The sequence below is a fragment of the Balaenoptera ricei genome, chromosome 17, assembly GCF_028023285.1.
Source record: "Balaenoptera ricei isolate mBalRic1 chromosome 17, mBalRic1.hap2, whole genome shotgun sequence".
Lineage (NCBI taxonomy): Eukaryota > Metazoa > Chordata > Mammalia > Artiodactyla > Balaenopteridae > Balaenoptera > Balaenoptera ricei.
Genome location: NC_082655.1, coordinates 35,914,304 through 35,931,328, shown reverse-complemented (window position 1 = coordinate 35,931,328; position 17,025 = coordinate 35,914,304). Strand labels below are relative to the sequence as shown.

General features: G+C 42.7%; 1 protein-coding gene across 1 annotated transcript in view; it reads right to left on the bottom strand.

The window, feature by feature from the left end:
* YWHAZ (tyrosine 3-monooxygenase/tryptophan 5-monooxygenase activation protein zeta) overlaps positions 1 to 9,509 on the bottom strand; it is a 32,270-nt gene extending 22,761 nt beyond the window's left edge. The window contains exons 1-2 of the mRNA XM_059901538.1: positions 9,126 to 9,509; positions 5,951 to 6,255 (exon numbers count right to left, since the gene is read on the bottom strand). Coding sequence (XP_059757521.1) covers positions 5,951 to 6,244 — 294 coding nt within the window. The 5' untranslated portion in view covers positions 6,245 to 6,255; positions 9,126 to 9,509. The remainder of the gene's footprint in view (positions 1 to 5,950; positions 6,256 to 9,125) is intronic.
* Positions 9,510 to 17,025: the final 7,516 nt, after the last annotated feature.

The window sequence follows — 17,025 nt, the reverse complement described above, 5'->3', positions numbered from 1 at the left end:
CTTGTGGTCAAATTAATCTAAATGGTCCAATAACATTTAATTTAATATTATAAATGAAGAACTATTTCACATACTGGGCTCCCTCTATGTGGTAGAACCAGTCATCAGATATGAAAATAGGTATTATATTCATGGGGGGGAAAAAAAAAACCCTATGTCTTTCATAGGTTAAAGCCCCAATTCCAAACAAAACCCCAAGGTTAATATATAAATGATGATAAACTATGATGGAGGGCACTGAGAATCTGTTTCTGACATTAGTAAAAGGCGAAAGTTAGTCCAAAGAACAGAACCGGATGATCAGAAATCAAAAAAATTGGTCAAATCAAAAGCTCTGATTTTCTTTATAAAAGCAGAATTGTTTTTGCATGTCTATCAACACACCTTGTAAGAGGCAAAATCTGGTGTCATTTCCTTTGCCTGAAGTTTTCATATGGCCATTAAGTCCCACATTCCTTAATTTATAACATAGTAGACCCTTCATGATCTAACCAGTACCCCTCTCTCTCCTCCTCATCTCTTGCAAAATTATTGGAAAAGGCTTTTAAATAAAGCAATGTTCCCACCTACTGTTCCGAAAGAATGAACCATCACTTAATTTGCTGTATTAACCAAATCCTACTTACTTAATAGACTGGCTTTACATTAGGCCTTTCATTCCTAAGTAAACATCAGTCATGTCCATGACTTTGGGCTAAATACTTCAGATAGGTTTTTTGGCTACTCTCTGGAACTCCCTTCAGCTTCTATCAGCAGTTATATCCTTACTAAGAGTCCCATATTTGTTCCCCGAACTATGCCATTATACTTGGCTATAATTACTTAAAATGGTATGTTACTTAAGTGTTATGAAATATAAGTATGAAAAGAAGTGTTCCTATGAAAACTAAGCTGAATGCGTCGAACGACTGGTTTTGAAAGGAGAGTCACACACTCTCTCACACACACACACACACACGCACACCACTTGGGTTATTCAAACAACTAAAAGATTAGAAAAGTTGCATATTTCTAGGATTATGAACTGATTACTCTTCTAGCTTTTAAGTTCTCACTCTGCTATGCAAACTCAAACAGCATTTTGTAATGGACGCATCTATTTTAGGGGTATCTAGTAAATTATTTTCAAACTGTGGATCTATGCATATTCAGAGAAAAGGTCTTAGCTCCACATTAGCAATGGGCAAATGAACATACACATCTGTTTTAATTGAAAATAAATGTTTAGACCAAGTATGAACACATACTTGAACCACTTTCCAATTAACCAACTAACTTGGGTCTTCTACCGTACCACTGTTGAGGTGTTACCAGTAATATTTCTTTACTGATAAAGTTGGGTTTTTAGAAGAAAAAATGAAAAGCAAAATTACTCTCCATATGCTATTACAACTCTAAGGTAGCTTTATTTTCCCTCCTTTCTAATTCAAAAGCCTCTGCTAGGGCTGAATACAATTTCTTCCTCTTTCTTGGGCAGATTAGATGCTCAAGTGTGCACGTTCCTCCTCTACTTTAAGATTTTACTCAGGTTTTTTGTTTTAAGTCCTATTTTGAATCCTTTCATCTTTTCCTCTTAGTTCACTTTTCACTATCTTCACAGCTCATCTAATCACTAAACATCTCTAGGTCATCTATATCTCCTCCTAGAACAGGCAGGAAAGACTTCATTCTTATCTAAGTATTGCTATGCCAGAAAAGGACAGGTAACCTGTTGCTCTTGATCAAGTTGTTATTCTTCCCCTTCCCACCAAATGGCAAACATCTACCTTTCCTTTCTTTGTTCCTTTATTTTCTTTCATTTACACTTCACACACCTCAGACTTCCCAAATATACAAAATACCCCACCAGGGTCAATATTTAATGGTTATCATGAAAACTCTTTTAAAAAGACTACTGAATTTTATTCCCAAAAAGACTATCCAATGTACTCCTTCCTGGAAGGGACTGTTGCTATCTGCTATGTCACATAAGGTCTTTGTACTGAAACATACCAAAAGCAGTTATTTGACAAAAACATGTAAATATATACAGTCGTGAAAATGAATATGACACTGCAGAATTCTTCTGAGAAGCCCTTATTCCAATAAGTGAACTGCCTAGTAATTTTCAACTTAAAACTCTATATAGCAGTTTTTAAAGCCTAAGACACATATTAACACATTATTGACCAGGGGATTTCTGCAGAAACTAACGCCTGTGGCCATAATACGTCTCTGGTCAAAAATGTGTTAACATATTCAGACTAGGAAGGACCCCAAAGCTGCCTGGTTTCCTAGCTTGCTCCTGCTTAATGGCAGTTCTATGAGCTAGAGATAAAAACCAGTGCCCAGCAACCACACCTTAAAAACCACACCTTAAAAACGTAGAGAAGCATAATAAAATGGAACGCAGTCAAGTTAACTGAATCACACAACTACTGTTGCCAACTGTTACAAATGGCAGACTCATGATTTTACTGATTTGTGAAAGGAAGCCATTCTTTACCTTATACCAGTGGCTTTCAATTTTTAAATGAAACCTTTGAAAATTTTCTGGCCAGTATGGGCCCTCTGCCCTAGAAAAATACACAATTTTTAAGGCTTCTTGGATCTTTTAAATCCCATTCTTGGACTCCTGACTTAAGAGACCTCTATATTATTAGAGGCAGGTTTGTACTATTGTCACTGCTTTAAACAGAAGCCCAAAACTGAGATAAATTGGGGCACTAAGAGTACCTGATTTTCTTTCTCCACAACAATCCTAAGGGGTAGATATTATTCCCATTTAATTGAGCTCAGTTTTCTCTGAGGGATGAAAGATTTCTTTAGGCCACTCGGCTATTCAACGGTAAAAAGTCGGTTTGACTCAAAACCTGGAGCTCTTTTTACGACGCTACATTCTTCTTTGAGTTTGAATTAGGTTCAATCTAGTATGCATATCCTCATTTCATTTTCCATTTCATCATGTTCAAGATAAACTACCCAATTTTTTGGCTTCTTGTGAGTTTAGGCAGAAGAGGTGTTGATCCCCTCCCCCACTAACACGAGAGCTTTTGGTCTAAGATCTGGTAGAAAAGGCAGACTGCATTAGTTCACAATTTAACGACACAAGGAAGAAAACTGCAAATTTTCTGGCATAAAGAGAAGTCCATGTTGTGAAGAATAAAGCCAGTGACCATTTTCCACAGTAATGCTCTAAAACTTCTGTCCAAAGTAACATGTTCCCTGCTCTTTCTCTGCTTAAGTAAATGGTATAAATTAAGCAAACACTTGATAAAGTGCACATAACCAGAATGGCGGTAACCTAATAATGGACTAAAGAGCTCTTCAGAAAAACTTTGAACCGTGGAGGTTAGTTCCCACTAATAGGAAGAAAGAGAATATGTTCTTAGCCAGTATGACACAGGTACTCAATAGAACAATGAAGTCTGGTTCATCACCGATGCCAATAATGTTAATTCTGAAAAGGAATTACCTGCTTGTTTTCCTCAAATTAAAAGTCAAAGTTCAGAAAAAAACTAGAGTAATGAAAATTGTAACTGGTTATATTTTTATAAGTAAGATATTGAGATATAATTAAGCACACTTTCATTAATCATCAAGTAAATCAGTTCAAACAATTTTTTTCTCTAGGAGAAATAACAGTTCTGCTATATTTTACTCTTCCATTTTACTAAAAAGGGGAAAAGGAATTTTATGCAAGATGTTTCCAGAGTCAACATGACCTGCCTGAAAAAAGATGACAGGGAAAGAAAGAAGCCTGCCTGTAACGAATCACAGTATCTGTAAATATCGAATTTTCCCAAGTTGAAACAGAAAAGGCCTTGGAAAATTAGCAGTGCTGCTGACCTAGTTCTATTATCCTCTTTTCCAAAAGAAGCCTTTTTGCTCATTTACTTAACAAATACTTGAGTATCTACTATATGTTAGGAGGCATGAGCCATGCAAAGATCACTAATGGAGCTTTACTTTAGAAAAGACTAAGGCGGGAAGCAAAAGCTTGTTTAGGATTCTCTGAGTCTTTTGTATAATAAAAGAATTAAACTTTCATTTTTCTATACTTTCCAAGTGGAAATTTCGTTTAGACTTGGTAAGAAGCCAGTGCTATTCTGAAGAACATGGGTAGTGACCAGTATGAAACCCCCTTAATAATCATATCAACAAGGAGAAGCTATTTAGAGATTAATCCAGTTATTCTCACCCACTGATCCTATTTTTTTTCCTTGATAAGGAAACCAAAGGGAAGTAAAGTTAAAACTGCTATAGTCTTTTCCTAGGAAAATCCTCACAATGACAGGACCTTTTATACTTCTTGTGTGGAAAACATGCAAATACCTACCTGGAATCGCAAATAAGCTGTAAGTAGAGGGTAAATGTTACTGCGTACCCCATTTATTCCTAAAATTGACTTTTGTCTTAAGGGAAATTATAACTTGTAGCAAACTCTTTGAAACCAAAATAAAAATTATTTGATCTATTAGGTGTAATAATTGGAGGAAAAACATCAGAGCGAACAAAACTCAGTAACGTACACAGGTACTAATCAGTAAACAGAGCAAGGTGGGAAAAGCTCGACATGTTCTATATTATAGGAAAATATCATATTTTCAAATTTTAAATATTCTTATTACCTTAGCAAACCACAAGATGAGCATTTGTCATTTAGTATAAATAAAAGCCAGAACTCCCTTCTCATCTTAGAAATGAATGATAGCTATCAATGTAAAGATTTCAAGTAAGCAATCAAAAACAAACCACACACAAGACAGATACCACATAAGACTGTGCGCCCACGTTAAGATAAAAAATATTATTGTTCTTTAAAAAGATAGCCTAAAGAAAATTATCATTTAAGAAAAAAAGTCATAATTTAGGAACTGAAGATATTCCATTAGTCTCAGACTAGTATAAAGGAATCATAATACCATTATAACTTTAACAAAAACTCCAAACCCACAACATGAGAAATAATCCTATATCGCTCGTTACAGTAGTTCTTCCGTGAACAAGGTTCAAATAATTAAGTAGTGCAGCTGGATTTGCAGAGGAATTGGGATACTGCATCTCTCTATATACCAGAGCCCTGCCATACTGAGACCCAATGTGTAACCTGAAATCCTGAAATACAAGAGAAATCATTTAGTAAAACCCACTTCAAATATTATTCCAAAAACTCCTGCTTCATTAAAAGGGGAAAGTATTACTGTATATAGGTTGTTACATGCTAAATGGTTGGATCTCCTACCAATTTATCCTCAGATTTAAACTTTTCTGACACAGAAAATCATCATTTGTAGGAAAATTTTAAAATTAACCAAAATGTAATGTTCAATTCTTTTAAGCTATTTAGAGAAGCAGTGCTTCAACAAGTAGATACTGAATACTTAAAATACTTCTTGAATGAACCTGGAAAAATCAAGCTTCAGTTTTTCATAATCTTTTATTGTGGTTGTCAGTGTTCAAAGTTGACCTCCAACACTTAAATGCAGGAAGAGGCAAAAGCAACTGTGAAGCCAGTTTTCTGCATGGCTGACTCATTACATTAACATTATAGTGGCTAATCCAGGGAAGGCTATTAAGTCTACAGTGAGTCTCCTGTTACATCTTACCTAAAACAGGGTATGTAAAATTCCTGCATCCATATATGTACTTTAAAGAAAATCAGCTCTAGAACTACTACAAATATTCTAACCATAACTGAAATGATATACTATTACTTTACCTTTTCAATTAGAACAAAAAACACTACTAATCTATTTGAACTGATTGATAATCATCTTTGCATTTACCTTATACAATTGTCTTAACATCTTTTAGTAATGACACCCTGAAAGACTTGTAAATCTAGAACACCCCATTTTTAAAAGGAAAAGAAAAACCAAAGAAAGAAAAAGTTGAGAGTACCCTAACTGATACGCATTACAGGAACTCTATATTATAGCGACGCTAAACTGAATGGTTTGATTCTCACCAGTACATCATTGCAGATATCTCTTAGCTCGGTCTCAATTTTCTCTCTGTATTCTCGAGCCATCTGCTGTTTTTTCTCAGCACCTTCCGTCTTTTGCTCAATACTTGAGACGACCCTCCAAGATGACCTACGGGCTCCTACAACATTTTTATAAGCAACTGAGAGAAGATTCCTCTCCTCGTTGGATAATTCAGCTCCTTGCTCAGTTACAGACTTCATGCAGGCCGCCATGTCGTCATATCGCTCAGCCTGCTCGGCCAGTTTGGCCTTCTGCACCAGCTCATTTTTATCCATGACTGGATGTTCTGCCGGGGGAAAAAAAAAAGTAGCATTTAGATATTTTTTTCCATTAAAACAAACAGACTGAAAATTATACCTTTTGTAAACAAGCTATGTTAACACCTCAAACCTAATTACCTATGGAAGATTTTTTACATGAGAAATTTAATGCAACCTCACAAAAGAATGCTAAGAAAAAAAAAAAAACCTGGCATGCTCAGCATGCAGAGGGTACATTTAAAGCCATTAACACTGGTTTAGCAAAACTAAAATTGCATTACCTCATCTTTGTTCAGAAGATCCTAATTTCACAAAAGGTTATTAAAGCATTTCACCAAGAGGCGGCCTTAAAAACCAACCGTTATCTTACTTGGTCAAAATCTCAACTCCAGTTTCAAGTATCACTAACTAATCCAAAATTAAGCAGCTTTTAGTGAAAACACCACCTATGAAAAACATTATACTATCACACTCCCAGAATCACGATACCTGTCAGTTGAATGTAATTCATGTCCTTTTACTTTGTTAATAGCTACGCTTGTCAAGAGTGTTTAAATTTTAGTTGGTATCACCCCCACCCCAAGTCCACTGATCTTTGCAACAGCTGATCGTAGCATGCCAATTTTCTGTGAGAAATGACCAAACTGCTTGTTTTAAGATACTGTGAATGTAAAACCACCACCAAGGATCAATACATAACTGACCCTAACGTTTCATTTATCTGTACCTTGTTATATGCACACAGGCTTAAAAAATAACACCCATGAATCCTGGAACTTCATTCTTACTATCTGCGAGCACTAAAATGTATATATTAAGTGCTTCCCGGTGTCACCAGTGTTTCTGATGTCACTGTTCAGTTTAAATGCAGAATTACTGCATTGTTCCTAGTAGTCAAAATTTAATTGAATACATTATCACCCGAGCTGCCCTTATATCGTAACTTCCTAATTCTTTCTCATTTTAAAGCTCCTTCGACTTTTCAATTTCCCCCGTTTTACTACTCCTTAAGATATCCTTCTGAAAGGTCCTAAAGCAGCACAGAAAGCTACTAACCCATACAGGGGTCCCACAGGGTACAGGATTTATGATGAACAGAAGAGTCACTGTCATTCACTACGGGAAATGACTCCCTTTCTTTACCTTCCCAGGGAAATCCCACAATACTTTCTTTTTAAAAAACCAAATCGGCACAGGTCCTCTGTGTTTGAACAAGTGATTAGCGAGCTTGAATGGGAACTAGACTGTTTCAATGAGAAAATTAAAATTTGTGATCGCATAACCTCCCCACCCCCCTCTTCTTGAAATTACTAATTTCTCCCCTAGGAACTCAAAAACGCTCTCGGACTAACGCTGCTTCTAATGAAAATTATCTAAGACCAGTACAAAGGTTTCTCTCCCCAACCCCTCGGGTACAAGCGGGAAATGGATTAGGTTTCTTAGAATAACCAGCGCTCCAAGGACTGGCCGCACCCATTTAACCCTTAACCGGCCTAAGACGTCGAGGAGGGTGAAATGAAAACGGGCCGACTGCGACTTTAAAGTGCAAACCCTTCCGTCCGCGCCATCCGCAACCCCCCTCCTTGGCTCCGCCCAAGCTGGTGCCTCCGCTCGGTCCCCGAGTCTCCCTCTTTGTCATGGCGGATCTGTGTCAAGGAGCCCAACCTACTGCCGAGTGTTAATTCCCCCACCGGGGCCGGAGGGAGGAGCCGCGCGCCCCCGCCCGAGCCGGGGAGGGGGAGCCGCCCGCGCCGGGGGCACCGACGCCAGCGCCGCCCGCAGAAGCGGAACCAGACGGGCCGGCCGCGGACACACCCCACTCTCCCACCGGCGTCCGTCCGCCACCGGCCACCGCGGGTGCTTACTTAGTCTACGGGGATCCGACAGCTGCGGCAGGTGGGGGAGGGGCGAGCCACACCCAGGCGAGCCGGGCCACCGCCGGCTGTTATGCCCCGGCTCACCCGCCCCGCAGAGCGAGGTCCCCGTCTACACACCCAGACCAGGACCCTTCAGTTTCAGCCCCCGCGGGAGCGAGCGAGACACGCGGCCCACCGTCTTCCCCATCCCCATCCCTACCTGGGCTCCCAGCCCCCCTGCACCCGGACACAGAAAGCCAGCCCATCCCCCACCCCGCCAGGAATATTCAAGTCCCCCCCCCGCGGAACCCAGGAAATTCGGCTCTGGGTCGCGGGCGAGCCCCACCCCGGAGCCGGGTCGCCCGAAGTGCGGCCTCGCCCAGGTCTACCTGGCGGGCGCTTCCGGGCCGCCCCGGCTCGCAGCCCGGTGCTCGGGCCTCCCGCCGCGCCACCGCCCGGGTGGGGGAGGGCTGGGTGCCGCCGCCGCAGCGCGGGGCGCGGAGGCTGCGCCGAGGAGCGGGCGGGAGAAGCAGGGGAGGGGAGAGGAGGGGGAGGCGGCGGGGAGGGGGCGGCCTCACCTGCGCCACTGCAATGCCCGCAGCCGCCGAGTCATTATCTCAGGCGGAAGCGGGCAGCGGGGCGGCGCTGAGGAGGGAGCTTCGGGGGCGCGGGTGGGAACGGATCGCAGCCGGCGGTGCCTCGGCCACCCCCGGGAGCCGGCGACCGGGCGGGTCCCGGGGATCTGGCGTGTGGGCGCCCTTCCCACCAAGGGGGACGGGACCGGGGCCGGGCGCTCATCGCGGCCGAGGCGTTGATGCGGAAGCAAGTAGCCCGAAGCAGCCGCGAGCCGCCCGCCCGAATCCAGCGGAAGAGAAGCCGCCGCCCGTCTCCGCCTGAGGAGACTCCGCCTCAGCCCAGCGCCGCTCCCGCCGGGCGAGTGGGGCTGAAGGGATGCGGAGCGGGGACGGCCCCCGCGCTTTCGGAAGGCTGGCCTGGGACAGGAAGGAGCCGGGCGAGGCGGCGGCGGCCGGGTCCCTTACCTGTGTCCGGAGTGGGTGGCGACGGACGGACGGGGCTCAGCGGTCTCTGGGCGGCAGCGGCGAGGCTGAGACTCTGTCCCTGGATCTCGCTGCTCACAGGCTACAGCCGCTCCGCAGACACGGGGTTTCCTCCAATCACCAGCCCCGGCAGCAGGGGCGCCACACGCACGATGACGTCAAACGCTGCTATGGCAACCGTTGATTGGTGCCCACAGCTCAGGGGGCCCAGAGCAACCGCCGCTCCCCAGCGCGCGGCCGTCTTGCCCGCCCGCACTAGAGGGCGAGCGGAGGAGCGCGCGTCCTCTCCGCTCCCAACACTCCTCCCCAGCCCGCTCGGCTTCCAGCTTCTCTACTCCTGTCCTGAGTGCGCCTGAACAGGAAGCTCTTTTTTTTTTTTTTTCTCCTGGCCACCAATACCCCCACCCCTCACTCGCCTTCCCTTCGGATCCCCCCGCTACCTCCGCCGGCTCACTCTTCTAAACCAGCCAGCAGGAAATTTCTCCCCACCCCCACCGTAGCTTTTCGTTCGATCCTTCTGCGCCTGCGCCAGTTACTCTCTCTAGAAGGGGCTCCCGTTCAGCAACATCCGGGACCTTTCACATCCTCCCCCCCCCCCCCCCCACCACCACCTCCCAGTCGCCTGGCCCGCCCCGCCCTCCGTGTTTCGCGGTGGTAGCTGCCCCCGGGGCCATCCGAGGGGCGGGATTACGAGAGCGGCTCCGCGGTGCGGGCGTTATGATCTGGAGTTGGGGGGGTGGGAGGGCGCGGTCAGAGGGTCGGGGAGGGGCGTGGTGGCGCGCTACCCCGCTAGCCCGCCGCTCCCCCACGCCGGGCGGGGCGACCGGGGCGCGCGGCCCCTCCCTTTCTCCCTTACGCCGCCGCGGCTTTACCTGCTGGCTTGCGGAAAGCGGCCGGAGGCCTTTTAAGGCTCGGCAGAGAGTGAGGCGTCCGGTCCCAGAGGGTGGGCTGAGCGACGGGATGGTTTTCCAATCGGGACTTGGGGATCAGCGCGCAATGACAGCTGCGAGGGGACAATGGGTGGGCGCGAAGTGGGGCTGAGGTGGGGCGGGCGGGCGGAGCTGAGGCCTGGAAGGAGGCTCTCAAAGCCTACAACCTCCGAGGGGAAAAGACAGCTTCCTTAGATGGAGGATTTGAGGTGGCCGTGGAGGCCTTAACAAGAAGGGAGGCAAAGAAAGAGGTTTGACCGTATTGCCTCGTTTCTCGTAGGTTACATTTTTCTGTCCAAATAAAGCTTTCACTTAAAGGCCTCATGCTGCAGTGGTTTAAAACGTAATGATGATTATGTATTTTCTCCTGAAGCGAGGTTTTAGGGACTCGGGGGTTCCCGGGGCCTGGATTGACCCAGCTGGCGGTGGGCCGCAGGCAGGGCGAGGAGCAGGGACCCGGGGCCAGGAAGAGAGGAAAGAGAAGGGCGGAAATCGCAGGTGCCGCATTAACGTGCCAACCTAAAACGGTAGGGCCTCCACCCAGTCAATTTAAGGAAGTTCTAAGAGATATATTCACAGTGTGAAATGTCCCTGATCCGTCTTCCTTTAAATGTATTAGAGCTTAGAAAAGATGAGTGCCTGGTTGACCTGCAAAACCAGTTGCAAAAGTCGTCTGGAGTTTATAGAACTCAGAGCTCTTCCTACTACCCATGTGTAAACTCCATCTTGGCCTCATTGACTTTTCCAACATCTCTTTACTGAGCACCTACTAGGGCCCTGCTTTAGGCACAGCTGACAAAGGAGCCTCACAGGAGTTCAGCCTCAAGTTCCGCAGAGGATCGAACTTACCGGTAGCAGACACAGAAAATGTTTCCTCCTTCGTCCAGCACCTGGTTCTTCGGAGCACCTTGTCTTTTTCTGTATGATGGATACAGTGTCTGTGCCACAAGACTGTTCTACAAATGACGTTTTGCCTGAAGTTCCAACTGGCATTTTAGATACTAAAAGATAAACCAGGAAGAGAGTTTTCCAGTGACCGGTTCAATTTCAGTGTTTTTTATTTTCCCCATCGGAACAGAGTCATCATAGGCTGAATGGATGAACAAATTGATCAGGGTTTTTGTTTCTGGGATATTAAAGTCACCTTTCTTTGACTCCCAAGCAAATTCTTTTAGTGAGTGAGTCACTTAAAATGACTAATATTTCAAAAGATTTCTTAAAAAAAATTTTTTTTGGCCTCCAGTTTTGTGCTAGGCACCAGAAATTTGACAGAAGATACTAAGTTTAAAAAATCTTTCTTAAAAGGAAATTGATGGGAGTTCCTGGTGGCCTAGTGGTTAGGATTCCAGGCTTTCACTGCTGTGACCTGGGTTCAATCCCTGGTCAGGGAGCTGAGATCCTGTAAACCATGTGCCCCCCACCCCCCACCCCCAGAAAACTGATGTTTCTTTAATGTCTCAAATACATGCCTAGATAGAATATATGCCCTTTGTTTTAGAGGAAGTTTAGGGATTTCTCTGCATAAATAAGTTGTGGATTTACCTTAGGAAACAGCTAAGTTAGGTTTTTGCCTCCTGCTTTAAATAGCAAGGCTTTTTTGGTGAAACGACAGGAGCTATTAGGTTTTACATACTCAGATCAACATGCTCATGGAATAAAGTGTAATGAGGTTGCAGGGGAGCAAGAATAGGGAATGTCATGAAAGCCCCAATTGATAAGTATTTTGAGGAACAGGAATAATATATGGCAAGGATAATTGAAAACAAAGAAATAGAACCTATGAACTTGAACTCTAGGACAATTACTGCAGACTTTCAGTGGTAGCCTAACCTGTTTTTATTTTCTTCACTGCTCAACTCTGTTGCCTCCGTCAAGTTGCTTAACCCTCTGTGCCTTGATATCCCCATCAATAAAATACTGGTAATAAAAACACTTAACTCATTAAGTGGTGTTGAGGATTAAATGAAGACATATATAGGGGACTTCCCTGGTGGTCCACTGGCTAAGACTCTGCGCTCCCAGTGCTGGGGGCCTGGGTTCGATCCTTGGTCAGGAAAATAGATCCCACATGCTGCAACTAAAGATACCACGCCACAACTAAGACCCGGTGCAGCCCAATGCATAAATAAATAAATATTTTTAAAAATAAATAAATGAAGATATATATATACACATACATATATTTATATATACATATATAAATGTATAATAAAGGTATAATAAGTATCTTATATAAGCAATTATATAAGTATCTTAAAATGTGAAAGATATACATATGTATAATATAATGTATAAGTGATCTATATCTTATATATATTATAGATATATATTATACTTATACTTAATTATTCTTATTATAATATATACAATATTATGTATTTTATATACATAGTGCCTAGCAGCATTCCCTGCTAACTTAGCTATTATTATTCATTGAATAATGAATTATTATTATTATTCATGAATAATAATTCATTATTATTATAGATGGATATATCTGATGTCTCTGCTCTTCAAAGGGTTGTGAATATAAAATGAAACCATATATTTAAAACGTCTTTGAAAAGTATGAGGTATAAAGGTGTTCACTCTGGAAATGCAACTTTGTTAGTCTGTTAGCGCAAAGGAGCCGTAAGTGATAGGTCAGTGACTATTGCTCCATTCTTGTACAAGAGACTGCAATGATCTCCTCAGATCTATGTTATACATTAAAATGGGAAAGCGTTCAGGTAAATTAATGTAAGTCCATCGTTTTAATTGGAAAAACATCTCACCGGATGGACTCTATTGATGATGTGGCAGTTACGTGATCTTTTAAGCTTAATCACAATTCAGTCAGGTTATAATCTCACTTCAACATTATGCTTTAATTGGAGAAATGCAGCATAGTGCAGTGGGCTTTGGAGTCAGAATGGGATACAAATTTTCGTTTGTCATTCAGAGCTACGTGACCTTAGGCTACTAAATTGGACATACTAATATCCAATTCCGTCAGATTATTGCAAGGATAAGTAGGAGATAGAGTAAGGAGAGAGCTACACATAGTGCTCTATGTCACAATTATCTATTGTTGGAATAACAACCTAGAGTTTGTGGTAGAGGCAGACTAGTTATTCACCAAACCTATTTTTCTCTCTCAGAGCCTCAGCTGGACTCCATTGCCCAGTCTCCCTTGCAATTGGGTGTGGCCACGTGACTAAGCAGTAACTAATAGGATATGACCAAAGTGATGTGCTTCACTTGTGGCCTTGGTCCATAAAATCCTCCCTGTTTGAACCTCTGTTAGGTCCCTTAATGCACCTCTATTTGCCACCTGAAATGGAGAGGATTTCAAGGCTTTAGAGGAGAGGGACTGTAAAATGAAAGGAGCCCGAGTCCCTGAAAGTCTATGAAAGTTGGCCTTGAACATTTTGGACTTTATCGAGGGATATCTTCTCTTTTTTAAGCCACTGAGATTTAGGATTTATCTGTTATAAGAGCTAGCACTGTAATGTCTGTAGATGTCATTGGCAAATCCAAAGCATGGTAAAGATTTTTTTTAAAGAGAAAATGGGAAAGAAAAAAGGGGGGGTGGGAGGGAAAAGAAGTGAGAGAGTAAGAAAAGGGAACCTGATCTTGTGATAAAAGGTATTTTATGTATTCGCGACTAATCTCTTGACTTTTAGCATGACCTTAGGAAAGTAACATTTTCTCAATTCTAAATCAATCTAAGGGACTTCCCTGGGACTTTCCATCTGCCAATGCAGGGGACACAGGTTCGAGCCCTGGTCCGGGAAGATCCCACATGCCGTGGAGCAACTAAGCCCGTGTGCCGTAACTACTGAGCCTGCTCTCTAGAGCCCATGAACCACAACTACTGAGCCCTCGCACCTAGAGCTCGTGCTCCACAACAAGAGAAGCCAATGCAATGAGAAGCCTGCACACCATAACGAAGAGTAGCTCCCACTTGCCACAACTAGAAGAAAGCCCGCGCACAGCAACGAAGACCCAACACAGCCAAAGATAATAAATAAATTTAAAAATAAATTAATCTAAGAGTCTCACTACTTTACTTTTTAATTTACTATTTACTTGATGCCATCCTCATTCTTTTGTCTACTACTTTAGCCTTATTTTTCTAAAAAAAATTTTCAGTCCATACGTTTTAACTGTATCCCCACATCCCAGACTCTAGCCCTGTGTTCTATGATACTTTGGTCACAGACCGGGTTTTTTGCATGCTGATTGAAAAAACAAAAATGTAAACCAATAAGAAAGCCAAGTCAACTGTGAACTCTCATTTCATACCTTCATCGGGCACTTAACTAGGGCCCACTGGTCAGAGATTATGCTGCACTGGAGGGGTAAAAATGCATGGATTTTGCTCCCTCCCTGAAGAAGCACACAGTCTAGGGACAGAGCCAAACACCAAATGCAATTACAGTGAAGCACAGTGAAGTAAGGGCTTGTAAAGGTAAGCAGATTGTGTTTTGAGAAATCAGAGCTGTGAGCACTGTCCATGGAGAAGTGAGGAAGGTTCCCCGAAAAACTGATATTCATCCTATAAATTACTGATTTGATCATCAGCAGAGTCAATTTTGCTTTTTTGCCTCCAATGGCATTTTTAATTCCACAGTGAAATTTTTAGCTTCCTTACATTTTTACCTTACCAGTGACTGATAGATACCATATCTCCCCACATCCTATTAAGTACACAAAGAGACATTTTCTAAAGTTTTCTTTTCCTATAGCAAATTGTCTTCAGTTGTATACTCTTCTTTGGAGTCTTCAGATAGCACTCTGTTGCCTTGTGCTATAGAGTTTTTTTCGATCCTATGTTGGGGTGATGACTGTTTTCCTATTACATGTCAATAAGGGAAGTTCCTTCCAGTCTCAGAGTTGGCCAACTGGCAGATGAAATTTCCTCTGCTTCTCTTTACCATCCTCTTGAAAACAGACCTAAAGTGGTAGGGAGAGTGCAGGACCACACTCACCTACCCAAATGCTGGAATCCTGCAGACATTCACATTTATCACCTGTTGAGCAACCGCCATGACAGGATCTTCCCCTGACCCATTGTTCAGTTGTCTGCAAGGAGGAGAATTTATGTTGACAAGAATCAGAGGCTATCTGGTGTTCTTCTTTAATCAGCTGTGATAAATGGAAAAACTACAATCTTGAATGCTGAAGGCTGTCAGCATGCTTCCCCACGATGCTTTATCTGCAGCCTCTTATGCCAGGGGTCTATCCATCACGTTCTGTAACCAGCCACCCCTGCCTCCCTGGTCCTCTGTAATTCTACTGTGCCTTCTCCTGGGATTTGGAGATTCTGACTGAATAACAGTGTGAAGGCTTAACTTCTTCCTACCCATTTTGCTCTTCTTTCTCAGAGGATAAAATATTCATGATAAAGTTTCTTGGTTTAGTTTCCTCTGCACTGTAGTCAGTGGAAATGCCTTTTGCAAATGGCTGACTCTTATTTTTCAAAAACTTTTTCATGATATTTTAATGGCAAAATGGGAACCATTGTAGCAAAGATTGTAGCTTGGCACCATTTTAACATCTTAACCTTTAAGTCTCCTGTTGCAGTCTCCAGTAGAATTTATTTTAGGTTCACAGCAAAATTGAGAGGAAGATACAGACATTTTCATATAGCCCCAGCCCCCCCTTATGCATAGCTTCCCCTATTTTTGACATCTCCCACCAGAGTGGGGTATTTGTTAAAACTGATAAAATTGATTTGTTAAAATTGAGTGGTATTTTGTTAAAATACATTTACAAATCATTATCACCCCAAGTTCAAAGTTTACCTTTGGGTTCACTCTGGGTGTTGTCCATTCGATGGGTTTGGGCAAATGTATGATGATATATATCCATGATTAAAGTGTCATATGGGGTAGTTTCACTGCCCTAAAAATTCTCTGCTCCATCTATTCATCTCTCCCCCCAACCCGTGGTAACCACTGATCATTTTACTGTCTCCATAGTTTACCCTTTCCCAGAATGTCATATAGTTGGAATTATACAGTAGCACCTTTTCACATTGGCTTCTTTCATTCACTTAGTGATATACATTTAAGATTCCTCCATGTCTTTTCATGGCTTTCCTCCATGGATTTTCTTTTCTTTTTTTTTTTGGCCATGCCCCACGGCATGTGGGATCTTAGTTCCCTGACCAGGGATCGAACCCTCGCCCACTGCAATGGAAGCGCGGACTCTTAACCACTGGCCCACCAGGGAAGTTCCCTGGATTTTCTTTTCTTTTATTTTATTTTTTAGGGCTGAATAATATTTCATTGTCTGGAAGTACCACAAAACTGTGATACACCCGTTCACCTACCAAAGGACATCTTTTGTTGCTTCCAGGTTTGGATAATTATGAATAAAGCTGCTATAAACATTCACGGGCAGGTTTTTGTGCAGACATTAGTTTTCACCTCCTTTGAGTAAACACCAAGGAGTGCCATTGCTGGATTGTATGGTCAAAGTATGTTTAGCTTTGTAAGAAGCCACTAAACTGTCTTCCAAGTGACTATACCATTTTGCATTCCTGCCAGCAATGAATGATAGTTCCTGTTGCTCTACATCCTTATCAGCATTTGATGCTGTCAGTGTTCTGGATTTTGGCCATTTTAATAGGTGGGTAGTGTTATCTCATTGTTCTTTGAATTTACATTTCCCCAATGACATATGATGTGGAGCATCTTTCCATATGCTTATTTGCCATCTGTATATCTTCTCTGATGAGGTGCCTGTTAAGGTCTTTGGTCAATTTTTTAGTCCAGTTGTCTTCTCATTGTTGAGTTTTAAGAGTTCTTTGTATATTTTGGATAACAGTCCTTTATCAGTTATTTGCAAATATTTTCTCCCAGTCTGTGGCTTGTCTTCTCATCCTCTTGATCAATTATGTTTTTTAATATATTATATTTTTATATTTTGTAAGCAAAGGTAAAAACTTTAATTTGGTGTTAAGC